This window comes from Coenobita brevimanus, chromosome 57 (assembly GCF_032717465.1).
Source record: "Coenobita brevimanus isolate Jiangsu-jjx chromosome 57, ASM3271746v2, whole genome shotgun sequence".
In the NCBI taxonomy this organism is placed as follows: Eukaryota; Metazoa; Arthropoda; class Malacostraca; order Decapoda; family Coenobitidae; genus Coenobita; species Coenobita brevimanus.
In genome coordinates, this window is record NC_137010.1 from 28,895,667 (window position 1) to 28,923,389 (window position 27,723).

At 43.2% G+C, this 27,723-nt stretch overlaps 1 protein-coding gene across 1 annotated transcript in view; it reads right to left on the reverse strand.

Moving 5' to 3' along the window:
• Positions 1-27,723, reverse strand: part of scny (ubiquitin specific peptidase 36) — a 210,321-nt gene that overhangs the window by 141,699 nt on the left and 40,899 nt on the right. The window contains exon 3 of the mRNA XM_080274469.1: positions 17,911-18,231. Coding sequence (XP_080130595.1) covers positions 17,911-18,231 — 321 coding nt within the window. The remainder of the gene's footprint in view (positions 1-17,910; positions 18,232-27,723) is intronic.

Consider the following 27,723-nt stretch of genomic DNA (forward strand, 5'->3'; position numbering starts at 1 on the left):
ACTCCTGCTTCTCTCGGGCCTCTTATTAGTTTGTGTGATGATGGCCCTGCCGCCTGGGAAGAGGAAGAGAGTGGTGTTGACTCTGGAGAAGACACGGGAGATATTGGAGAAAGTAGATGCGGGGTGGTCTTCTTCCCGCATCCTCCGCAAGTTCAACCTAGCCCAATCTACTTTGTTCGATATCAAGAGATCCCGAGACAAACTCATGCAGTACATGGCTGACTTCTCGTCGAGAAGCGAACGCAACGTGGAGAGGAAGGTGATGTTTACTCCCATGTTTGCTGAAATCAACCGCTCCACGTTGATTTGGTATCAACAGCGACGTGCTGCTGGTGTGATGGTACGTGGTACAGAGCTGAAGGCTGCTGCTGAGAAGTTCGTCAGGCTTCACGACGCCCTAGACTTCAAGGCATCCGAGGGTTGGCTCTTCGCGTTCAAGTTACGGCATGGCCTTACCAACCGTAAAGCTCATGGCGAAGCTTTGGACACTAATGAGGATGGAGTTGATGAGTTTCGGCACAAGGTGAAGGGCTTGATCGACAGGGAAGGCCTAACTCTCGGTCAAGTCTACAGTGCTGACGAAACTGGTTTATTCTATCGCTCTTTGCCAACGAACACTCTAGCCGAGGAGACGGAGACGCATGTACCTGGCCGCAAGCTCTCCAAGCAACGGATATCTGCTTTGTGTTGTGCCAATGCTAACGGCATGCACCGGCTTAAGCCCATTATTGTTGGCCGTGCAAAGCAGCCTCGGTGTCTTCGTGGGGTGGTGGATGTCCTTCCTGTCGTCTGGTACCATTCTTTGAAGGCATGGTTTACAGCCCAGATCTTCAAAGACTGGTTCCACCGCCATTTCGTCAAGGAGGTCATCAATTACCAGACAAAGACACTGGGAATCCCGCGCGACCAGGTAAGGGCCCTCTTTCTCCTTGACAATGCACCTGCCTTGGTGGTTGAGAATGGCCGCATTAGGTGCATGTTTCTGCCACCTAATACGACTGCTCTCATCCAACCAATGGACCAAGGAGTGATCGTGGCAACAAAGCGCCTATACTGACGGAAGTTCCTGGACGAGGTGATGGTTGTTCTCGAGGACGAGGACGAGCACAGGGAGGGACGGGACACGCGAGGCCAGCAGACTTTGGAAAACCTTCGCCGCTACAACATCAAGTCTGCAATCTACAACTGGGCCATTGCATGGAAGGAAGTCCCTGTCAAGACTCTAGAATGGTTGGTCTCGTCTGTTTCTCGGAACGGATGTGGTGTACGATTTTCTAGGGTTTGACGTGGATGACTTCCATGCACGGCTACGTACGCATTGCGACGATGTTGATGTGGACGATGTGCGTGAGTGGTTGGATTCCGACGAGGGCGATCCTGGGTATAAGACATTGTCTGATATCAAGATCGCGTCTTCAGTTGCAGGTGTCAGTACCCAGCTTGAAGATTCCGACGAGGACGGCGACGATGATGCAGACTCCTCTCAGCATGACATTACTCCAGCCATCCCCAAGCTGAGCGCACTCCGGGAACACCTAGAGTTCGTTCTCGACTACCTGGAACACCCGGACTGCAACAGGGAGATGGGACCCTTGGGACTTGCGGAGGAAGTGCATGCTTTCAGGCAGCTCATCATCAATCGTCAGAATCGTTGGTCCTTGTGTCAATCAACAATTGACAGTTTTTTCAGGCCCGTGACCCCAGCTGTGCCCAGCCCTGGCTCCACTCCGTTGCCTCCTGAAGACAGGCCCTCGTGCTCCGAGCCACAGCCCAGCACATCAGCCATGGTGGAGTCACTGCTCGACGTGAGTTTGCGTCTGTCTTCAGGGTCGTCTGCAGTGGGTACGCCATCACCACGACCCAGCGACGCACCCCTAGGTCACCTGCCAGTGATACTCTCGGACTCTGACAGTGATTCAACAGCAAGAACTTCTCCACTAGACCACACGGGAATTTACAGTGTTGTGCAGTGAAAAAAACAAGTGTGTTGTGTTAAGGATTTACAGTTGTGAGTGAACAGACAAATTTGGAACAAAACTTAACGTAAATAGACTTGTTTGCTTTTGCTTTAGAAAATGGTTAGAAGAGTGGGAAAAGTTAAAGTGCAGAGTTCAACACTTAGTAAGTTACAATGGAACATAAGTTAGACAAGAGTGCGCACTGTGAAGAGAACGGACTTCTGAGTGCGATTGACTAAGTTCAGTGCAAGACTTCATGAACAGTGTACTGCAAGTGCTTCAGGAAATCCTTCTTACTGTCAAAGTCCGAGAGGAGGCGGTTATTCATCGAGATGGCCATGAACTTGCTGTAAGTAGGCAGAATGTTTCATACTGTACTTTTTTCCATACTATACTTACCTCAAACACCTCATTTCACTCTTTAATGTCCTTTAATGGTGTGAATAGGGTGTTAGGAGCTATGCATGTGCAGTAGGAAGGTGTTTTTCTGAGTTAGGATAGGTTTGGGTCCATAAGTACCAGTCCAGGAGCCAGTAACCTGAATGTTTAATATTGTATGAACCTACCTCTAAACCCTCATTTTATGTTTCTTTTGCATTTATTTCAGTCATTTATGTGCCTTATTGGTGTGATTTGGGTCTTAAATAGGTGCTATGCATGTCCAGAGGGAGTTGTATAGGTGTTTCTCTGAGTTAGGGTCCATAAGTACAAGTCCATAAGCTGGGGCCCAATATCAGGACAGGACCACTATCTGGACCTGCCTATGGCCCTATTACGTCGGATATTGGAGGGATTACTGTATTTTAAATAACTGAAGTACAGTACACCCATGACCAAGATTATGACAGTTTGGTATGCATGATATTGAAAGAACAAAGAAGTAGGAGTCACATCCAGTTTCAGGTTAACGACAACGAAATTTGCTCATACGATCCAGTAATCTTTACATTATCCATTGTTGCAATATTTTTGTTCAGCTCTATTAAGCCCTAGGATAAGCAATTTGATCGACTGAACTTCCCTGATAACCTCTACAGTACAGTACTGTATATGGAGCCAATTTTTCAACTCATACAGACGTAAAAAGTGTTATGCCCAAGGTTTAGAGCTTGAATTTGCACACCTTATGCTGCAAAGCAAAGCATTCTAGACCAACTGGTTACTGAGCTATAGCCTGTCAAAGATCGTCAAAAATTGACACTGGCAACCCTTGCATATAGGAAGAGAAAAAAACAATTGCACCAACATTAACCCCTTCGTACACGATGACGCGTTTGTCATCATATGGGTGTGACTGCGACTATACTCGTTGATGCTTTTGGCGTCATTAATGCATAAAAACTTTTGTCAGAGGAATAGGTTTCGGCCGATTGGTGTCATTTTTGGAGGCGTCATAGCTTCCCTGCTCCTTGTCAAAAGTAATGAGTTGGCAACTGTGGGTCCCTATACCAGCAAGAGAGTGGACAGGTTATTCAGTACCAAATGAGCCGTGAGTGGGGAAGGTACTGCATGGCTGTCCCTTTAAATTTCCACTCTTACTCCCGTCCTGGCCGTGCAACACATTTCACTATAGCAGTAGTGCTTGTGTATAGTGTTTGGGCACTGTTGTGATTAGATTTCATGTTTGCAATAGGATATTTGATGTTTGTGAAGCATTCCTGGTCATTATCAACTGTTGGCCCAATGAAGACTATGCTACTGTTTCTAATTAACTACACTGCCTCTACCCTGCACCAAATGTGAGTATTCAGCTATAATAATAGTGACAGTCAATCAAGTGAATATGGTGTGCATATCCAGTGTACAAAGAATTGGTGAAATATGTACAGTAGCTTAAAGGAAAGCAGGAAACTGCCCTACAGTCACGACATGGCATGGGTGCACCGTACGTTTTTGCATTTTTCTCGAAAACTATGAGGCCTAGGATCACCATTGTAGACTCAAATGAAAGTCAATTAAATTCTGCATAGGATGATAAAATAAAAACATGACAGTGGTGAGAAAAGTTTTTCACTAGAGCACCCCGAATAAAAAAAAAATCTGTTGTCTGTTGGAAATGGGTTTTACTTTTTCGCTTATTACTCGAACACCATACCTCTTATCAAACTGGGACCTCCGGCATTCGAAAGCTAATAAAATTCTCTTTCCAATGATGGTATAACATGTACAGATCGAATAGCAAACATTCGACTTATGATGTTGGAAAGTGAAATGTATGCTCTTGAAAGTTTATTCACACGGCCCTAACGTATGATTAGCGTTTTTTTTTTTTTTTTTTTTCCATGTAGAACAAACATTGATGAATAGGAATAAGTGGGTTTTGTTGCAAAATAAATATGTTTGGGTGGTGAAAATAAGCTGAGAATACACATATTTGGAGCAAGAGGTGGGCGGGGGGGAAGAGGAGAAAAGCAGGCGAGTCATGTCCCACAAAACTTATTAACTTATCCGCGCGTGAAAGGGTTAATTTTGGTATTATAGAATGAAAGATCTTGATTTTACACACCAGAAAACGTATATATCATTCTCATATGTCAAATGTTTACCACTTAGCCACAACAAGAATGTAGCTGGAGGGGGAGGGAGTATGAAGGGGTGGAGGGGGGAGAATGAGGGTGGAAGGTGGAGGGAGGATGGTGGGGAGAGTGTGGCATGGAAAAATCAGCTTTACAGAGTTGGTAGGAGAAGCTGTGAGTCCAGTCACAAGCGAGGGAGGGGGAGAGGGAACAAAAGGTTTGAGGTAGAGATAGGTGGCAAGAGGGCGGTGGGGGAATCACTCCCCCCCAGCATGGGTAGGGGGCTGGATCCTCCCCCCTCCCTACTCAGGACTTAGTTCTCATTGGTTTCCATCGATATACAGTGGGCTCGCACAGTGTGCGAGAGATTGGGAAGTGCATGAGCTCGCGCACTGGGAATTCGCGTACTAGGAATACATAATCTTATGGGAATAATTACATATGGGCGGTATCCCCTCATACCTGGACATTTTTTGGCCCTTAGAGACATAATAAAGGTCATATGTTTCAGACATTGTACTAAAGCTATAGCTACAATAACAAAATATGGGTAGTCACCTTAACAACAGTAGACAACAGGCCTGATGACCTTAAATAACAGGGGTTCCAAGGCACGGCAACACTTACAGCGCCGCACTCCCCACCGCACCTCCCACCGCACCAACACTTCCCTCCACAGACTTCTCTTGAGCACCTTCCCCAGGAGCATCAAAGTCACTCACTTCGGCCATAAACCCTTCAAAGTCCAATGCTGACACTTCAGGCATTGCATCCTCTTCATCCTCAACAGGAACAGGAGCAGACGATGTCGATGGTTCCGCAATTTCACCAACTTGAGCCCGCTGTGTGTAGCTTGTTATGAGCGTCTGTCTTCTCCTGTTTATTTCTTCCCTGTGCCTGTCTGTGTAGAAACGGAAGAGTTTGTCGATACCAACCAGAAGTTCCTCCGTTCTTAGGTTGCTCACTTCCTGTTCCTTCACCTCTTCCTTGAGCTTATCCACGGCAGCAAGGATCTTGCTAATGTTTGACATACACAGCTCAGTCCTGCCTTCCATCATGCATCAACATGACAACACGTGACGCACTGTGTGAGGGGTGGTCGCGCACTAGTAGAAAATGGCATTTTTGAGCCACTCCTTGCCTCTGCCTCGCGTTCTATGAGGAAAACTCACGCATTGAAGGGTTTTTGGTTATGATTTTTGGTCACTCGTGCACAAGGCGAATCGCGCAATGCGATGATGCGCACTGTGCGAGACTACTGTACGTCACAATCGGACCGAAGCCTAGTGACAGCAGTTTTTACAAAGGCTCCTCTATCGATCATATTAGACATCGAGCCAAATTCTGGAAAAGGATTGATTGATCCTATTAGTACTTTAGGGGTTAAAACAATATCTGGTGAAATTAGGCAATATCCCACTCAGAAACAGAAAGCAACTGGCAGTACTATGCATTTTCTGGCAGTGATGTGTATCATCTGGCTCAGACACAGGACCTCTAATCAGCAGGCTAACAGACCCAGCAACATGTCAGCTGATCACTATGCCCTGTGGGGGGACAACTCACCTGACGCTCCAAGCCTACCATTGCTCTCTCATTTTCTCCCATGGACGCCACACAGTGAGGACGTACCTTTGCACTGTGCATTTGTGACCCACACGGTGGCTACCCTCTAGTGCCATGACTTAGCCTGTGGGCTTCCAATGCCTCGCTCGTTGCTGTAATGTTGTGACTTCCTTTGTGGCCCCTCAGTGCACCGTGCCCTATAGGCTTTCTATTTTATGAAGGCAGTTTGGGTGGGGCCTCCTAAGACCTCACACCGCTAGCTCTGTTGCCACATTGCCGCCACTCACATGCTTCTCTCCCCCTCCCTGCCTCCCTCCTTCCCTCCCTCTCTCTCTCTCTCTCTCTCATATTTATATTTATATTAACTACTTCTATTTTTTTTTCTGTATTTTTTTTTCTCATTTTGAACTTTGAGAGGCAAGCTTCCATGGTGGGAGACTGACCGAGTATGAGCCGCACACACGAGGCTATCTCCTGTGTCACTGCACTTGACAACGTCGCAAAAGCAATGCTGACAAGTCTTGTGGGATTTATACTATACTATAGTTTTTTTAATTAAATCTACACAGAGTATTTAAATTTCATTTATAAGTAGTTACTAACTTAAAATAGGAGAGAGAGAGAGAGAGAGGTGAGCAGGTGTAATTACACTTGTGTGGCAGCGGTGATGTGGCAACAGAGCTAGTAGTGTGAGGGCCTAGGCTGCCCCACCCAAAATGCCTTCATAAAATAGAACGACTATAGTGCTCTGACTACTACCCTAGTTCTGCGTGATGGGCTGAGTTTGTGGCTTTTGTGGTGCTGCCCTTGCTGCTGCAGGTCCTGTTTGCCTTTTGCCTGGTCCTGGATATTGTCTTCATGGCTCTTCCACAGCTGACTAAGAAGCACTAAGTCGTTTTCTCCATGGAGAAGATGGAGATAATTGAGAAGATGGAGCAAGGCTGGACAATCCCAAGGCTCAGCCAGCACTACAACATGCCCCAGACCATGTTGCAGGATCTACAGAAAAACAGGCTCTCCATCAAGATGTTCTTCCAGGGCAGCCATGGCACAACTGTTCGACGGAATGAGTGCCAGATGACGGCCAAGCCAAGCTATGATGAACTTGACCAGGCCTGTCTGAAGTGGTTCAGACAACAGCAGGGCAGTGGCATGACTGTGCATTACCTCAAGCTAAAGGCTGTAGCCACAAAGTTCACTGAGCAACTGGGCATTGAGGATTCCAAGGCATCTGAGGGAAGGCTGACCCAATTCAAACTTCGACCTGGGCTCTCTAACTATAGTACTTACAGTGAAGCTTTGGATGCAGACACAGAAGGAGTAGATGTGTTTTGGTCAAAGCCTAAAAACCTGACTGATTCTGAAGGTCTGTGTCTCAATCAGGTTTAAAATGATGAAACTGGTGTCTTCTTTAGGTGTGTCCTGAGTATAGTAATACCCCGGCTGACAAGATGTCAATACCCAGTCGTAAGGTGAGCAAACATCGTATCTCTGCTTTGCCAGTGCAACAGGTTCTCATCAGTTGAAACCGGTTATAGCGAGGCATGCAAAACATGTCTCTGGGGGTGAATGGATAGTCTCCCAGGAAGAGGATGATGATGATGAAGTGGCTAATGTCCTCAGGTCTCAGCAAGTGCATGATGTGGTGAACATCCTTCTCAACTACTGCGAGCACCCCACGCCATCTTTACCAATGCCATGGCCACCTACCTGCGAGAGGGTGTGCGAATGTTATCAAACTGCAGTCGAGAAGGATCACCAAGCAACCCTCCAGCATGTCCTTTTTTCAACCGGTGACGCCAGCCACTTTACTGTCCCAGCTTTCTACCTCCTCACATTTGGCTCTGTCGCCCCAGCCTTTGACCTTCTCACATTGGCCTCGGTCACCCCAGCCAGGCATCTCAGCCACTGTTTCTTCACCTCAGCCACAACATTATTTGTGTCACAGGCAGGCACCTCTGCACCAGCACCATCTGTGTCACAACCAAGCACCTCTACCATGCCACCATCATCGCAGCCTTTAGCCCCTTCAAGGGTGGTGTCTCCACCAGAAGTCTTGCCCACGTCAGAGGCATCTTTGGATCTCCACTTTCCACCCTCTGTTACTCCTCCAGTGCCAACTCCAGCAACCTTGACTGAGATAGAGGCTGAGGTGGTGGAGTTGGAGTAATCTCTGTGGGAGCCAACTGCCACTAGACCACACAGAATTAAGTGCACTGTACTGCACAGTGTACTACTCTACCCACTGTCGATGCCAACACTAGGTGAGTACAGTATGATTATGAATATATTATGAACTGTACTACTGCACTGTATTATATGTACTGTACCAACCCTGTACTGTATTCTATGCTTGATTTCAATCTTTTACTCATGGGCAATACTGTAGGAAAGATTTTAGGTTAGAGGGTCATGAAGGATAGCTTTGGGTAGTTATATATTATTTGGCTCAACGCTGAATGGATAGCCGACTGGGGGAACTGACGCAATATCCAACGTTTTGTTTTACTCAGTGTGAGGTTGGCTGAATTATGCCAGATAAGTGAGAGATTACTGTAACTGTGGTGGCCATGTACAACACTGCCGTGCATATTTGGTTCCTCCTGCCCAAGTCAATGGTCAGACATTTGGGCCAAGACAACCATTCAGTGTTTACATTTGTCATGATCATCTCCATCTTGTTCCACTTCATGTGTGCAAGGCCTATTAAACACCATCACTACGGCATTATAACTGTAAAAGTGTACAATGAATAGTGCAGTGTGCAATATTAAATGAAGCAATAACTCTTTGTGTGTGACATACTGAAACGAGTGACTTGGAAATCATGTCTAGCGAGGATGCTACCTCTAGTGGAAAGCGTGGTGCTACTGAGGGTGCCGGGGGGCAAGACTAAAAGGGTAAGGTTTTTTGATAATTCAGGTTACATCGTCACAGGCTCCTTCCCTATCCCCACAGAATCCATGTTGTGTTGGCATTGATATTCAATAAATCAGTATGCAATAGGTTTTCACTCGATGCATTATCACTATAGGACAAAAGGTGACTGTATAGTAAAGAAAAGGGAAGTTGTATTTTGTTTCCATTGGTGTGGAGAAGGCCTTTGACAGAGTCACTAAGGAGGCGGTGATGTGGGCAATGAAACCAAGGAGTGGCTGGTCAGAGAGGTTATGGATTATGTATATGTGTGTTTGCACCCAGGTGAAAGTCAATGGAGATTAGAGTGTTGAGAATTCCATCAATGTTGATGTGCATCAGGGGTCAGTCTTGAGCCCCTTGTTGTTTGTTATGGTGCTTCTTGGCTACATGACTTTCAGTGAGAGATGTTGTATGCTAATGACCTGGTGTTGACTGCAGAAATGAAAAGGAAGCAGAAGAAAGATTTAGGAAGTGAGATGGAATGAATCACAAGGGTCTGAGAGTACAGTGATCCCTTGGATAAGGTGCACTTGGTTATAGCAATTATCATTATCACTGGAAGATGAAAATCTGCACTCCTGCCATTATAGCACATTTTCAACTAAAAAACACGGTTATCATGCACCTGAGCTGGTTTCCGCCAATAATGATGGAGCAGTATCTGTAGTTTCTGATGGCTCTGAAGGATTCAAAGATGAGAGCAGTATCTGTAGTTTCTGATGGCTTTGAAGGATTCAAAGATGAGGCCCTGCTCAAGGAGTTAATCCCAGGTGGCAGAGACCACTAATTCTCCATCCCCTAGTCTTGGAACCCCTTACATCATGCCACTCCATCCCTGCTTCCAGCACAGTCACTGTTCCCTCTGTACCAAGTATATTTATGTATCTTCATGTTTACAATGTGAGTTACAAATGCAAAAACTTCCATTCTTGACACATGCCTTTCAGTTGCATTCGATGACCATTCTCCCCTGGTATTCCAGAGTGACCTTTACATCAACCATAGGGCCACTGTCAACTCTCCCATTCATGTCAACCATCACAAACACTTTAACTCATGAGTATCTGCCCAACCACTTCATCCAGCTATCTTTCTCTACCTCTTCCCTATCTTCACAAGATGCAAATACAACCATCAGGTAATTAAGGCACTCCAACTGGATTGAGCCTGTGTAGGCTTATATCCAAGACGTGGTTGGGGTCTACTGCTCACAAAATGCCACTCAGGTATGTGTGAAGCTGGTCACTCTCATCTTAAATGTCAGGATCTCCTTGCCTAGCCCCGGGCTCCTATGCCCCTCATAGGGCAACACAGGATTAGATGATGATGACAATGATGATGATGACTGCCATACTACTTTAACCTTCCCAAAACTGGAACTTGACATTCATACACCTTGAGCTGACACATTTGTAATCTTTTGCTCCCCTAAGCCACTCAACAGCAACACTATTCCTTCTTTGCATCTTTCACACACATTTATACCTCACCTTACATACCAGTACGGTCACGACTTACTATACGATGGGGTTATGTCAAGTGAAAATCCACTGCATAACAATTTATTGTACGCCAAGGTCTAACATGGGTTCAGTGGGGATATGGAGGAGACCTATGACCACATAACCCTGAGAGAGTGAGAGAGAGAGAGAGAGAATGCCCAAGGAAACCCCCCCCACAGTTGCACCATGCTTTTCACAAGGGGTAGCATCCTAGTCAGACACAATTTCAACGTCACAAGTTTCAGTACAGTGATCCCTTGGTTGCTGCGCATAGTGGGTTGCTTTCAAAGCTAGTATTCCACTAGATGGCTCCACAATTAAGACAAAAACATTCCCCGCGCTGTTTAAAAAGCATATTTTTCTTTGTTACATATCTACACTGTTGTGTGAAACAGTGAATCATGGTAATGTCATATATCGTAATATAAATAGAACATGTAGGTATATATAACGTAGCGTGAATTGTTTATATTTATCATAAATGAAAATTAAAGTATCATTGATGGCGTGTGATGGCAACCTGCCCTTTCAGTGGTCCTGTATTATTTAATTTCTGCTACATTTAATGCAAGTTTTGTTCTTAATATATTGTTTGTTCAGACTGTAAATAATGCCTAGTGGGTATCTTGACTCATTCAGTCTCTATGTGGGCAGAAATTTAATGCTGAGTAAATACTGGGACTCAAGATTCTGCTCACTCCCTTCATGCATGCACACCACAAGACAGTCTCGTGTTTATTTTTTTTCATGAAAGATTTGTTTTCAAAACAAACGCACGAGGACTAATACTTAAAATAATACAATTTAGACTACTTGTGGTCTGGTTAGGTTAGATGAAGTAAGGTACTGTAATTGCTTTGGAGGGTCTGAGGGGCAACACGGGACTGTCTTGTGGTGTGCATGCGTGAAGGGAGTGAGCAAAATGTTGAGTCCCAGTATTGACTTTACTCACCTGATGTATTGCTGCTCTCGGGTGTCTGCCCTTTCCTCTCCTTCATCCTTCTTTCCTTCCATCCTCTTCTGTCTTTCTTTCCTTCAGTCTTTCCTCATCCTTCTGCCTATGGGTGACTTTACTATCTATCTATCTATCTATAGCCCGACGCCCTAATCCCGCAAAGGGTGGCCGCAGACAAAATGCCTCCAAGTCACTCTGTCACCCACCATTTGACTCCCCTCCCCCCAACTCACCCCCCCCTCCCTCATATACCTCTCAACTCCATCCCTCCACCTCATCCTCGGTCTACCTCTCCCTCTCCCTCCCTCCACCTCACCTACATACACCCTCTTAGTCAGTCTTTCATTCTCCATTCTCTCCACATGTCCAAACCACCTCAGCGTATTTCTCCTAATCTTTTCAACCACATCCACATCTACCCCACAACGTTCCTTCACTTCTTCATTCGTCAACCTGTCCCTCCACGTCACTCCACATGCTCCTCTCAAGTAACTCATTTCACTCCCTCTTATGTCTTTCATTCCTTCATTCTTTTCTTTCCTCTTCCTTCTGCCTGTGGGTGACTCTGCACTGAGTGACAAGCAAAATGGTTTCCTGTACACCAGGAAACCACTTACTATGCTGGGTGGTAACCATATAACCATATTTTTCGCGCCTGGTGGTTGAGTGGGTAATTATTGCGCTCCAGTCGGATTGAGCCAGTGAAGGTTTGTATCCAAGGGATGGTTGGGGTTTATTGCTCACGTAATGCCACTCAGGGATGAGTGAGGCTGGTCACTTTTATCTTAAATGTCAGGACCAACTGCCTAGCCCCGGGCTCCTATGCTCCTCGTGGGGCAACGTAAGATTGGATGATGGATGGATGAATAAATTTCTGCCCACACAGAGGCTGAATGAGTCAAAATACCCATCAGGCATTATTTACAGTCTGAACAAACAATGTATTAAGAACTTAACTTGCACTAAATGTAGCAGAAATTAAATAATATAGGGCCACTGAAATGGTAGGTTGCCATCACATACCATCAGCGATATTTTAATTTCCATTTATGATAAATATAAACAATTCACGCTACGTTATGTATACATGTTCTATTTGTATTATTTATATTACGGTATATGACATTACTGTGATTCACAGTTTCACACAACAGTGTAGGCATTTCACAAAGAAAAATATGCTTTTTAAACAGCGTGGGAAATGTGTTTGTCCTAATCGTGGAGCCATCTAGTGGAATACTGGGCTTTTCAGAAGCACCCGATTGGAAGCAAGCCTAGTGCATGATAATAAAAGCACAGGATCTACGGAATTTATCCTAATTTGTACTGGGCACCCTACTCATAAACCCAAATTTTCCTTTTAATACAATTTATATCCATTCAACACATACATACTGTTATGGTAGGTATCAGGAACACAATTACACATGGCTAGGTAAGCAGAAAGTGATGAAATGGGCACAATACGGAAGAAACATGTATCACAGAGCAACCGAAGATGGGCTTGAAGACTAGGGTTCTGAGGCTGCGGGGTGGAGACATAGAGGTCTCCACCAAATGGGATTAACTCCTCAAGCAGGGTCTCATCTTTGAATATCTTAAAATTATCAAAAATCACAGATATTGCACCATCATTGTTGGCAGAAACAGCTCAGGTGCATGGTTGACATGTTTTTTTTAGCCAAAAAATGCACAATAATGACAGGAGTGCAGATTTTGATTTTGTTGTGAAGACAAGAGCAGCTATAACCATGAGTGCAATAACCAAGGGATCATTAATCATTAAATAATAAATAAATAAGTAAATAAATGAAATTGCACACTGTACTATTTGTTACACACTTACACTATTTCTAGTGTTAGCAATGGTGTTTCAATGGCTTAACATGCAAAAGATGAACAAAAGGCAGATAATCACAGCAATGTAAACACTGGGTGGTTATCTTGGATCATCAGCTGACTGAGAGGCACCATTATCTGCTGACTGGGAAGTCAAGTACACACAGTAGACAAGATTTCCAAGTCACAAGTTTCAGTGTTTCACGCACAAATAGGTATCACTTCACTTAAAATCGCACACTGCACTATTTGTTACACACCTGCACTGTTCTTTGGCAATAGCATTGATTTTTCATGGCCTTTCATGCACAAAATGGAATGACACCAGATGATCACAATGATTGTAAGCAATGGGTGGCCATCTTGGCTTAATTAACTGACTAGGAGGCCGAGTATGCAGGGGCAGACACTATTTCCAAGTCAAGTTTCAGTATTTCATGCACCAAAGTTATCATCCATACATACGTTACCAAATCATGTGTTGCCCCGTAAGAAGCGTATGAGCCTGGGGATAGGAAAGTTGATCCTGACATTTAAGATGAGACAGACCACCCTCACTCATCCCTGAGTGGCATTATGTGAGCATTAAACCCCAACCACTTCCTGGATTTACACCTGCCCAGGCTCAATCCGACTGGAGCCCCTTAATTACCCACTAAACCACCAGGCACCATAATTTGATAATATGGTTACCAACTAGCATATTAAAGGGTTTCCTGGTGTACAGGAAATCATTTGGCTTGTCACTCTGTGTAGAGTCACCTGTAGACAGAAAAAAGAGGAAAGAAAGAAGGAAAAAAGAACACAAGAGGAGGGAAGGAATGAAGTAAGGAAAAGAGGAATGAAGTAAGGAAAAGAGGAATGGACAGTCACCCAAAAGCAGCACCACATCGACTGAGTTCCTGGTGAGCGCCCCCACCTACCACAAAGTTTTCAATTCACCTAATATCAAGCACTGCACTATTTGTTCCGCACCTGTACTGTTATTTGGCGATAGCAATGGCATTTTTGTGGCCTTTCACACACAAAACTACATGAAATGCTGACAATCAAAGTAAATGTAAACAATAGGCAACCATCTTCACTCAATCAGTTGACTGGGAGGTATCATTCTAGTGATTTTTTTTTCCCCCTAATAACAGAACTGAGGAAGGAAATACAAATGAATAAAAAAAAAAAAAAAAATACTGTACACCAGATCACAGGTGTCCTCCATTCATAAAAAATCTGTAACAGTTGGACTTGAACAACTGTCGGCTGATGTTTGGAGAGAAACAACTCTGGGGAAGCGAGTTCCAAAGGCAGTTCAGGGAATAAAAGATTTCTGACGGGCAGAAGTTCTGCAATATGGCAGTATGACACTCCAGCCATGAGCGCTACCAGATGTGATCATTATGTCATTATTATTAAGGAAATGGGTCTAACTATTTTGTTCAGCGTCACAGCGTTATATCACACAGCGAACAGATATATAGCAAGACCTGAGTGTATATCACACCCTCCCACTCTGCCACTTCACACCCTTTCATTTTTGTTCAATACAATGCTGTCATGGTGTACCTACCGTGTAATGCCACAAATTTAGTATTCATGTATATGTTTAGAGGTACTGTAATTTCTAATTTAGATAGAGTGTAATCTGAATACTAGTCTATAAGGCTCCTGTCCTAAGTAGTAGTTCATGTGTTAATGATCGATGTAGGGACAACTTTATTTTTATATGTATATATCTCTGTATCTATGCATAGGTAGTGTAACTGGGAGTGTTGAGCTATGGGAATTCGCCCATCTGGTGAGTAACAAGTAGCAGATGTGGGCAACATCCTCTTGCTTGTGGTGCGTCGTTGCCAGGCGCTAAGTTTAAACCTTAAACAGAATAATAATGGGTATGCAATTCTTTCCGTATCATTGTTGTGAAATGCTTACAAATGAAGCTGCTAGAATCCAAATATGTGAAATTAATAGTCAGAAAAGGCAAAGATAATGTAATTTGTGAGGACCAAGTAGTTCCGCTTGCCTTAGCCGTTACTAGATGGCATAAGCTACCCAAAACTCAGGGCGGGATGGCAGTAAATTCAGTATTTAACTGTAGTAAGGAATGAATCCCAAATTTTCCCCAATTCAATCAAAAGTCCTTACATCATGTGTACTCTACTATATACTATATAAATAGTGAAGAGAATTAAAACCCACCATATCGCACAAACAGTCTCATTTGACTAGCAGTAGCGTCCTTGTGTGCCTCAATAAGCCACATTGGCGATCCAGACATTACGGGTAACAGACATTGTTTCAGGTGAGCTGTACACATTCCTCCTTTCTCCCTCCCTTGCTTGTTTTAATTCTTGCTTGTTGTGAACAATATGATGTAATGTTGTTAAAAGCTTAACGTAGACATTGGCTATCCAGACGTTGCGGGTAACAGACGTTGTTTCAGTCCACAGACACCGTGACTTTGGGGTTTGCACAAGGCCATCATGTGAATTTGCCCATAGACTAGACGTACACACACGCTTACACTACCCACAACTAGATTTATAAATGAATGTAGTAGCAACTGAATTATGAATCAATCTGGTGAACCTTTTTTTGATAGTAGATAAGGTACAGAATTTTGAAAGTTGATGTGATCATGTAACGGAAAAGCGAATTTAAACTCATCAACCGTTTTTTTTTCTCTTCTTTATTAATAGGTTAGAAATATTGGGAGTGTTGAAGTGAATTTAGTGGTTGTAAGGATATGTAATTTCGAATTGTTCCTCGAGGCTAAACAAGCCCGAGTGATTATGAAATATTAGCTCGAGGCTAAGCAAGCCCGAGTGATTATGAAATATTAGTGAATTGTGTGATGAGTTTAGATTGGCCCGACATAACAGTATATGAGTGAATATTTTTGGCTCGAGGCTATGTCAGCCCGAAAAGACAGTCCATGTCATTGAATGTCCCAGTCTTGAGGCTATTGACAAGCCCAAGAAAAACTGATATTCGAGAATGAAATGTGATGAACTCAGGAGTTATTGTTAAATATTCAAATTGTTTCGCTTGGTAACAGCACTGGATTACTATCGCCCAAACTAGTACTTAATTTACAACTCTTTTCATATAATTCAAAAAAAATGTCTGTTGTTTAACAAGTATAGATTTATTAAAGTAGAGTAAAGTACATGCAATTTTGATATCCAACCAAGGGAATTTTGTCCTCTCACGCATGATTCACTCCCCTTCCAGTTCAAGATTCCTCCGCTTTGGGAACGACTAACACACGTGGTACTAACTTATTCTCGACTCGGCTACAAACGCTACCAAAAATATCCTTTATGCAATTAACCTTTATCATTCAAAGTCAAAGTTACTCCCCCCCCTCTTTGTTTTTTTGTTTTTTTCTTTAGTGAATACTTTATCAGTCATTGAGGGGAGACTAAGTTGAGTACCCTTTGTATTATCAACAAGTAAGTTAAACAGAACAAACCTGATATATAATGATGGGATAAAATTTCTCATCGTTACACTGATGAACAATGATGGGATAAAAAAATCCTACCGTTACAACCACTCTTAAACACATTCACCACTTCTACTCTCTTGTTATCCTCATTAATGCTTCTCACATTCCACAAGGCCATATGAACTTGCCCATTTGGTTAGGGTCCTGGTAAGTTACCAGACCCTCCAAGGCCTTTTTTTTCCTAATGTGGAGTGATTTAAATGTGGGGAATCTGAAAGAAACTATTCCTACCAAAAATCCCAGGTGTACATTCTGAGTTTTCCTTCTGGGTGGACTGCAAGCCAAGGCTAACAAACTCCACCTACCCTGCAAGATGGCTGTTGGCTCAGAAGCTCACTTGCCCTTTTGACAGGTCTTATTTTTTGTCCTGATGGGTGTTTAGCCACCCTCCTCACTGGATGAAACTGGTACTGTTGCTGGTTTGTCCCCAATGGTTTGACCATGACATAGGTAGTACTTAATTACAAGGTACCTGTAGCAGATCAACAGACCTGACATGAACTATACAAGCCTTATATTCTCATAACTGTTGACTCTATACAGGGGTTTTATTTGCCCCTGCGTGGAGTACAACTCTCATGTGTGGGGAGGCTCCCCACATACAGCTCTTCTCAACAGGGTGGAGTCAAAGGCTTTTCCTCTCATTAACTCTCCTCCTCTTACTGACTCCCTTCAACCTCTGTCTCTTTGCCGCACTGTTGCATCTTTATCTCTTTTCTATCGCTACTTCAATGGTCACTGCTCCTCTGAACTGTCTTCATGCATTCCTCCACCTCTACGCCGGGTGCATAGCACCCGTCTAGCAGCAAACTCTCATCCCTTTTCTATCCAACTCTCTAATGCAAGAATTAACTGTTACTCCCAGTCCTTCATTTATGCAACAGGTCAACTCTGGAACTGTCTCCCTCTGTCTGTATTTCCTGCTTCCTATGATCTCCAGTCTTTCAAATGCAGTGTGTCCAGGCATCTCGAAATGATCGGATCTTGAATTTGGCTCTCTCTTGTGTTTTGTTTTTCTCTTGGAAGGAACAGTTTTGCGGGTTCATTGCCTTTGGTTCCTTCTTCCTATAAAAAAAAAAAAAAAAAAAAAAAAAAATCCTGAGGTCTGAATAAGCAAATCTGTGTCCTGCAAAATGCATTAAATTCCCACCTGGAGTGATGAATTCAGGTAACAGGTGTTGCCAAGGTTGTACATGCCAGCACCAGGAGGGAATGTCTTTCTCCATCCCAGTGTCACTTTCTCCCGGGGCCAGAGGATCACTTGAGGGTCCTCCAGCTGATCCTCCCGCGTCCCTGCAGTCTTGGAGTGCGGCGGGGCAGCGTGGGCCATGAGGGTACTGCTCTCGTCTCCTGGACTTGGAGTGTCAGGCTGGCCTGGCTCACTCAGGTTGACATACTTGGTCCGGAGGGCACCCAGCACCGCCGAGTGTTGGCAACCTGCACGCTCATACTCCACTCTGTTCACCAGTACCTGCACAAATACAATATATTACTAATTCCCTCACTTCCAAGGCATATTTCTTATTTAATTCTAGCTAGGGAACAGATGATATCAGCAACTTACTGAAGACTTCTAGCACAAAACGGTTTACTGAAAGCTGTATCTAACCAATGAAGACCTTTAGTACTAAATGGGTAACTGAAAGCTATATATAGCCCCTCCTAAGCTGACTAAACTAGTCTATCAGTAGTTGTAACAAATTATATGAAATATCGTAGTAGTGAATATATGTACAATACAGTAATCCCTCATTTATCCAGACATAACAGAGCCAAAGGCATGTCCAGGTGGTGGCAACATCCTGATAATAAATATTCTTCCCCTACCATGCCCAGACCCTACCTATACCCAACCCCCAACCTATACCTAACCTGTTTGTACAGTACCTATGCTTAATCTGACAGTGCTTTCTGGTCATTCAGGCATATTTAGACATCAAAACACACAAAGGAATATCCAATGTAATGCTGAACACCATGAAAACCATGCAGAAAAACCACTGAAAACCAAAAAACACCCTACCTAACACTACTGTATGTACAGTACCCCTCCTTATTTTGGCAGTGCTTTCTGGTCACTCTGCCATCTTTTGAAATCAAAACATACACAGGATTATCTAAAAAAAAAAAAAAAAAAAAAAAAAAAAAAAACTACTGTATGCGCAGTGCCCCTCCTAATTTTGGCACTGTTTTCAGGTCAATCTGCCATTCTTAGACATCAAAACACACATAGGAATATCCAAAGTAATGCTAAACACCAAGAAAACCATGGAAAAAAAACACTGAAGACCAAAAAACATCTGACCTATACACTACGGTATGTACAGTACCCCTCCTAATTTTGGCACTGTTTTCTGGTCGTTCTGCCATATTGAGACACCAAAACACACATAGGATTATCCATATTAATGCTAAACATCGAGTAAGCAATACATAACCATCAAAAATCCACAAAAAACCTGAAGACAGTTTGAAAATCAGTTATCCGTGACAAGTGATTGCTCTCAGAGCTCAAAAAAAATTCCACAGTCAAATATGCCACCGGAAATTGGTTATATTAGTATAAGTGTTATAGCATCACCTTCGCTGGTGTTTATACTATGAGATAAGCTAGTAAAAAAAACATAAAACTGATAAGTAAAAGTACAGAAATGCAGTGAGAATAATGTGTTGAGGAGTATTACTTACCTTCATATAACTTCCCACCATCTTAGTGCAAAATTTTACCAGCACCTTCATATGTCTAGATGCAGAATTTCATGAGCTTTCTTACGGATTTTGCAGAATTTCCATATGACCAATAGTAGTCGAATGGATCACAAAAAAATCTGAAAACTCATGAGTCAGTGTTATCACCACAGAGGAGGGTAGGGACTGTGGGAGTGAGGGGGTAGCCGGGAGGGTGCAGAGGAGGGACGGGAGGGAGAGGGAAGCTGCGCTGTGGGCAGGATTCTCCCCCTTCTGTCAACAGGTGGATGGTTTTAATTGCACATTTACTCGTGGCTTGTGGTCTGTTTGACGTCGAGTGGCCATGCAGAAACACAACTCACGGTGACTGGGGGACTTTTTTGACACTCAGTGGAGAGGCGGAGAGCTGTTGTCACCGAATATGTACTTGTGGCTTGTGGTTTGTGTTCGATGGTGGTGGCATTTGGGAAAAACTTAGCCTGGTGGCCGTGCGACACTGGACATTTGGAGGAATGTGTACTGAAGTTTTGACACCTCTTGTGGGTTACAGTTGAATTACTCCGGTACTGGAGGTTTGTTGGGAGTGTTTGGATGAGCACGCAGCAATGACCATTCAGTACAGGGGCGGACGTACATTTTAGCTCTGGTTGTGGGTTATGGACTACTGTCCCACTCACAGATCGAGCCCAGCGGCCACAATACCGAATGTTTGACAAAAGTCATGAGAGTGCAGGGGAAAAGAGTTATTTGAGAGAAGCATGTGGAGTCACATGGAGAGACAGACTGACATATGAGGATGTGAAGGAGCATTGTGGTGTGGATGTGGATGTGATAGGAAGCATTAGGAGGAACGCACTGAGATGGTTTGGCCATATGGTAAGGATGGAGAGTGAGAGACTGATGAGGAGAGTGTATGTGAGTGAGGTGGATGGGGGAAGAGGGAAAGGGAGGCCAAGGATGGGATGGAGGGATGGCGTGGAGAGAGTTATGAAAGAAGGGGGTGTGAACTGGGAGCTGGGTAGTGAAATGGCAGGGGAAGGGGTGACATGGAGGCAACTTGTTTGTAGCCACCCCATCTGGGATTGAGGCATCTGGCAATAGACAGATATACAGACATTTAATTTTTTTCCTATGAACAGATAATTAAATTAAATTGTGCTCTGTTCGTCCACACCATTTTCCCTTCAAACCTTTCGAACCCTATAACTGATTCACTGAACCCTGTAATTAACTAATTCACTGAAGCTGGTTCATCATTAAGTCTCATGAAGCCTTGAGCATAAAACAGAACTGATTTCAGTGGGACTGACGAACCTGTCCACACTCATCAACTTCTGCCAAGAGCGCATGTATGTATTTTCATTTTTTACGTTTGTAATATGTTTTTAACAGAGTAGTTGATTTAGTGCAGCTTGTTTCAAAATCCAAACTGTTTGTTTTTATTCAACAAATATTGACTAGTTTTTTTTTTTTTTTTTTTTTTTTTTTTTTTTTTAATGTCAGTCCTACTTACCTGCAAAAAAACAGAGCTGGTAATGCTGAGTACGAGAGACCTTTTTGTATGTCCTCCATTTGCACAGAACTAACAACCTCTACCCCAACCAACTCTGTATGGCAAAAAAGCTGACTGACATTCAGTTTTTCCCTCAAGACATTCAAAAAGCATGGCTACCAAAGCCCACAACCTCTCTGGTAGGTGACAGTGCAAAAAAAAAAAATGCTTTACAAATGAAGTCTGGAAATATATGGAGGTCTGAAGCTAATGAAAACAGTGGACATGCAGCATCTAATGCTATCCAATGGAGCAAGTCCATTATCAAAACTGTAAGGAAAAACAAAGGCTTGATCTTCAAAGCCATCCAGCTCACTGGAGAGGAAGACATTGCTGCAAAATCATATGCTGTAAATTGAGTGCTGACGAAGACTGAAAAGGTTTCCAAATATGTGTGTGTTGATTCCAATTTCCCAACATGAGTTTTCAATACCCTAGTTTACTGCTACTGGCTTAACCTTAAATACCATAGCCTAAGCTTACCTAACCCAACTTCAGCTATCATAAACCTAATATAAATAATAACCTAACAAAACAATGTAACCTAGCCTATTCTAACCAAAATTAACCTAATCTAACCTAGGCTAACATCCTATCCTAACCTAGACTACACAGTGTCTTCCACACAAGTTGACTCTCAAACTTTTAAGCCAAGATCACCACACAATGCTAATACTCGCTGTGATCGTCTCCCTTTGGTTCCATTTCGTGCATGAAAGGCTACAGAAACACGAGTGCTATTGCCAAATAACAGTGCAAGTGCACAATAATTAGTGCAGTGTGCAATATAAAGTGAAGTGATAACTTATTGTGTGTTACATACTGAAATTTGTGACTTGGAAATCACGTCTGGCAAGGATACTACCATCACCATCATCATCCAATCCTATGTCACCCCATGAGGAGCATAGGAACCCAGGGCTAAGCAAGTTGGTCCTGACATTTAAGATCACAGTGACCAGCCTCACTTATGTGGCATAATGTGAGCAATAAACCCCAACCACCCTTAGGATATAAACCTACACAGGCTCAATCTGATTGGAGCATAATAATTACCCACAAAGCCACCAAGCACCATAATTTGGTTACATGGTTACCACCCAGCATAGTAAATGGTTTCCTGGTGTACAGGAAACCATTTGGCTTGTCACTCAGTGTAGAGCCACCCATATGCAGAAGGAAGAGGAAACAATGAAGGAAACAAAGACAGAAGAGGGAGTGTAAAGTCACCCGTAGGCAGAAGGAAGAGGAATGAAGGAAAGACAGACAGAAAAGGAAGAAAGGAAGGCAAGAAAAGGTAGACATCCAAAGCAGCACCACATCAAGTGAGTGGATGGTGAGAAGGTGGTGCTACTGTGGGTGCCATGGGAAAGCCTTTTTTTTTATTTAATTTTTTTTTTATTTACCAATGTTCATTTTTTGGGAAAATTAAAATAAATAATAAAAAATAAGTTTATTGATAATTTTTTACCCTAAGCGCAAAAATAACTTCACTAGTATTTTGATAATCATAAACATTGAAATAATATATTTTTTTTTTATCAGCTCTAATGCCTCTTTTTGCTCTTCTACTTTTCATGATATTCTACCACTCTAGGTATTTTTGTTCTTGACTTATTTGCTGCTAAAATCTTTAGTCTCTATTCAGCAAATACATATTGAATTTTTTCCTTAGAAACTATTATTCCACTTTAAATCATCAACACACTTAAAAGAGCATAACTTTGTAAAGAAAGAGAATCATATTTTTGATGTTCCCAAAATGGAAACGTTGGGATGTTCCCCTAAAAAAATTTACCCATGTTCATATTCGAGCCTGTGGAAACATTTGTGAAAACAGAACAGAACGCAGTCCTCTCCCAACAAAGAATAATTGAAAATCATAAACAAGGATATATTGACTACATGTCAGATGATGCTGCAGTGTGTGTGAAGTGGAATGACAACTCTGCTATGTCTGTTGCTAGTAACTATTATGGTGTGAATCCACTTCAGACAACAGAAAGACATGTAATGAAAGAAAGTAAAGAGCTAGTCTCCCAGCTGTATCTCATCAAAATGTACAATAAAGGAAATAAGGAATGGGAGGTGCTGATGTCTGTAACAGAATGTTGGCATTCTACAGACCAAGACTAAGTTCAAAGATGTGATGGTGGAACATTGTTTCAGCCACACTGAACATAGCAGTTTTCGTTTTCGTTTTTAAAGGCTCCAACATGCTTGCATGTGTCGGCCTTGGTCCCCTAATTGCGGCTCTCCACGCTGCACGATCCATTGCAGCCTCCCTGTTCAGTCCCTTAACTCTAAGATCACACTTAATGACCTCGTCCCGTCTTTCTCGGTCTACCCCTCATAACCCCACCCCCAATATTAACACTTCTCACCTTCCCCACCCAATTATCATTCCCCATCCTCTCCACATGTCCAAACCACCTCAATATACCTCTCCTCATCACAACACCAATACACTCCAGTCCCATCCTACCTCTCAACTCTTCCATAGTAAACCCAGCCCCTCCTGGCCTTGGATGCAGGGACGCACTGCACATCCACCTAATCATTGTCATTTCTGTACGTCTGATCCGGCGAATATCTTCCTCCTTCACTGCCCAGGTCTCACTACCATACAGCATTACATTCCTAACACATGCTGCATACAAAGACCCCTTAGCACGTAGGGAGAGCCCTCTCAATGTCAGAAGAGGCAAGAGCTCCCTGAATTTCTTCCAACCACTTCTCACCCTAGCCACAGAGCTAGCTCCAGCCCCACCTCCAGCACACAACATGTCTCCCAAATAACAAAACTCTTCCACACACTCAAGAGATTCACCAGCAATTTCAATCCTTTCACGTCTGACAATCTCCGCCTGCTCACCCCGAAACGCCGTACACATAAAACCAGCATTATCTAGCAGTCTACCTCTGATACCACTACATCTCTTATGCACCCATTTATCACACACACTGCACAAGATGGAATTAGTTCCCATGCCCTCGTGGCAAACTGCACATGGCCACTCTCCCTCGTCTTTGACAGTACCGCCACCAACCCTAGATATCATCACTTTTGTTTTATCTGCATTTACCCTTAAACCCTTTTGCCCCATACCATCTCTCCACTTCCTAAACCTTTCCTCTGCTGCTTTCAGGTCCCACCTACGTATCAATCCATCTGTAGCTACAACACACCTCCAGTTTAGGACAGAAATTGCATGAGGCATGATAAGAGCTGGAAATATGAGAAAGAGACCTGGAGGTCCATTGACACTCCCAGCTAAAGCAGTGAGATACGATGGAGTCTATCATTTTCTGGTGACAAGTTCTGAAGGTTGATGCAATCTATGCATGAAGAACACATGGCTGAAGTGCAAGGAATGTGAAAAGACACTACATAAAAGATCCAGTAAGTCCTTCCACCAAAAGTAAAGCGCATGTTGAAATATATGGCAAATAAGTATGTGGTAAGTTGTAATTTTGGTATTTCATGAGTGTTCAATGTTCAAAATACAGAATTTGGATACAGTAAAACCTCGATTTAATGGCATTCATTCTAACGGCAACCCCAAACTAATGGCACAAATCTCCTAAGGAATATTTATCCAAAAAAAATTTTAAAATTCAGCCCAAATGGGTAAAAATTAGAAAGAAATTCAAATTTGGTGGGCGCCACGTGTATCTCGATCGTCTGTTTGCAGTTTCCCGCCAACTGGGTATGTTTATGCTCACCCAGTCTTCCTCCCGCCTAGCCTAACCCCAAAGTGAAAAAAATTAGAATGTAGGGTTAGATTTAAGAACTAGTGTTATAGACTTCATAACTTAATTAATTTATTTACGTAGTGCCATCTATTCTACTCCAACCTGCCAACTAACTTACCTGGATTACTGTACTGTACTTACCTGGATTACTGTACAATATTTTACTACAGTACAACACCACACCTACCTGCTTTCTTTTGTTCTAAGTATAAATTTTTTTTATTGATTTTGTATGTCTGCACATGTTTATATGCTTAAAAATGTGTTAAGATGTGTTAGCATGAGTTTCAGGGGTATCGACAGGTGTAAGCCCCAATCTAATGGAATTTCATTTTTTTCAGCATGCTCAGAGCTCCCTAGGGTGCTGTTAAATCGAGGTTATACTGTAAATGAATATGAGTTTAATGTTATCATGAAAGCATAATTCAGTTACAATCCTGTTTGTAAAAATAAACAGAACTAGTGGTTGGTGGGGGCGCTCACCATCCACGCACTCGATGTAGTGCTGCTCTCAGGTGTCTGCCCTTTCCTCTCCTCCATCCTTCTATCCTTCCAGCCTCTTCTGTCTTTCTTTCCTTCATTCTTTCCTTGTCCTTCTGCCTATGGTCAGCTTTACACTCCCTCTTCTGTTTTTCTTTCCTTCATTCTTTCCTCTTCCTTCTGCCTGTGGGTGACTCTACACTGAGTGACAAGCCAATTGGTTTTCTGTACACTAGGAAACAATTTACGATGCTAGGTGGTAATCATATTACCAAATTATGATGAGTGGAACGCAGTGAAAGATCGGGAAAATGGCAGCGTGGAGGAGGAATGGCAGTTGTTTAAGAGTGCTGTGGTGGGGCATGCAGAAGAGGTGTGTGGTGTGAGACATGTGGGTGGTGGTGTAAGAAAAGGAAGTGAATGGTGGTGCGAGGAAGTAAGTATGGCTGTGGCTGAGAAGAGACGTGCATATGAAGTGTGGCTGCAGAGGAAGGATGAGATGTCATATGAAAGGTATAAGGAAAAGAGGAATAGAGCGAGAGGGGCTGTGCGTGATGCTAAAGTGGCAGCAGATGAGAGGTGGGGTAGGCGGCTGACAGAGAATTTTCAACAGAATAAGAAAATGTTTTGGAAGGAGGTGAAAAGGGTGCGAAAGGGAGAGTCTGGGAAGGAAGAACGAGTAAAAGCAGAGGATGGAAGGATGTTAATTGAGATGGATGCAGTAAGGAAGAGATGGGCAGAGTATTTTGAAAGATTGTTAAATGTAGAGGAGGAAAGGGTGGCTGAGATTGTGGCAGATAGAAGGGTGCAAGGAATAAATGTGTTGGGAGAGTTGAATGATTCTTTGATCACGAAGGAGGAAGTGGAGAAGGCAGTAAAGGAGATGAAAACAGGGAAAGCTGCAGGTATGGATGGGTGTGCTGTGGAATGCCTGAAGGGTGGTGGAGTGAATATTGTTGACTGGTTAGTAAGATTATTGAATGTGTGCTTTGAGAAAGGTATGGTGCCAGTTGACTGGGCAAGTGCTTGTGTGGTCCCGTTGTATAAAGGCAAGGGTGATAAGTATGAATGTACTAGCTTTAGGGGTATAAGTCTGTTGAGTGTTGTAGGTAAAGTGTATGGTAGAGTGTTAATTATGAGAGTTAGAGAGGGTACAGAGGGAGTGATTAGTGATGAGCAGTGTGGCTTTAGGAGAGGGAGGGGATGCGTTGATCAGGTGTTTGCTGTGAGACAAGTGTGTGAAAAGTATTTAGCGAAAGGCAAGGATGTGTTTTGGGCATTTATGGATTTAGAGAAAGCGTATGATAGAATTGATAGGGAGGCTTTGTGGACTGTTTTAAGATTGTATGGACTTGATGGTAGGTTACTAAAAGGGGTGAAAAGTTTTTATGTAAATAGTAGAGCGTGTGTAAGAGTGGGAAATGCTGTGAGTGATTGGTTTCCGTGAGAGTGGGGCTGCGACAGGGATGTGTGATGTCGCCTTGGTTGTTTAATATTTACATGGATGGTGTTGTAAGGGAGGTGAATGCAAGAGTTTTAGGTGGTCTGAGTCTGGTAAATGTTGATGGAGGAGAGTGGAATCTGAAGCAGCTGCTGTTTGCAGATGATACTGCACTGGTGACTGATTCAGAGGAGAGATTGAGACAGTTGGTAGAGGAGTTTGGAAGGGTGTGTGAAAGGAGGAAATTGAAAGTAAATGAGAATAAGAGTAGAGTGATGAAGTGTACGAGGTTGATAGATGGTAGGGGGATGAATATAGTTTTGAATGGTGAGTTGCTTGAGGAGGTAGATTGTTTTAAATATCTAGGGTCACATGTTGCTGTGGATGGAAGAATAGATGCAGAAGTGAAGTTTAGAATAAATGAAGTAGGAAAGGTGCTGGGAGGAATGAAAAAAGTGTTTAAATGTCGTTCGCTTAGAATGGATGTAAAGAGAAGGCTGTATGAGGGTGTTGTGGTACCGACTGCATTATATGGGGCTGAAACATGGAATATGGGTGTAGCAGAGAGGAAAAGTTTGAATGTAATGGAGATGAGATGTCTGAGGAGTATGTGTGGAGTGACGCGTATGGATCGAGTGCGAAATGATGAAGTGCGAAGGAGAACTGGAGTTGTTCGGGAGATGGCTGGTAGAGTTGAGCAGAGGGTGTTGCAATGGTTTGGGCATATGGAGAGAATGGATAATGAGCGATTGGTGAAAAAGATAACTAGATCTGATGTGAGAGGTGTAAGACTGAGAGGAAGACCACGAATAGGATGGATGGACAGTGTGAAGAGAGCGCTGGATGCGAGAGGGATGTCTGTTGAGCAAGGAAGAGTGGCTGTGCGTGACAGAAATAAATGGAGAGAAATTGTGAATGAATAAGTGATGACGCAGCCCTGAGGGGATATTCTCCCGCTTTTGGTCTGATCAGCTAGTCAGGTCAGGTGCGGGTAAGGGGATGGGTCTGTTATGATGTGGCAGGGGTAAACCAGTTCTGCTGTCGGG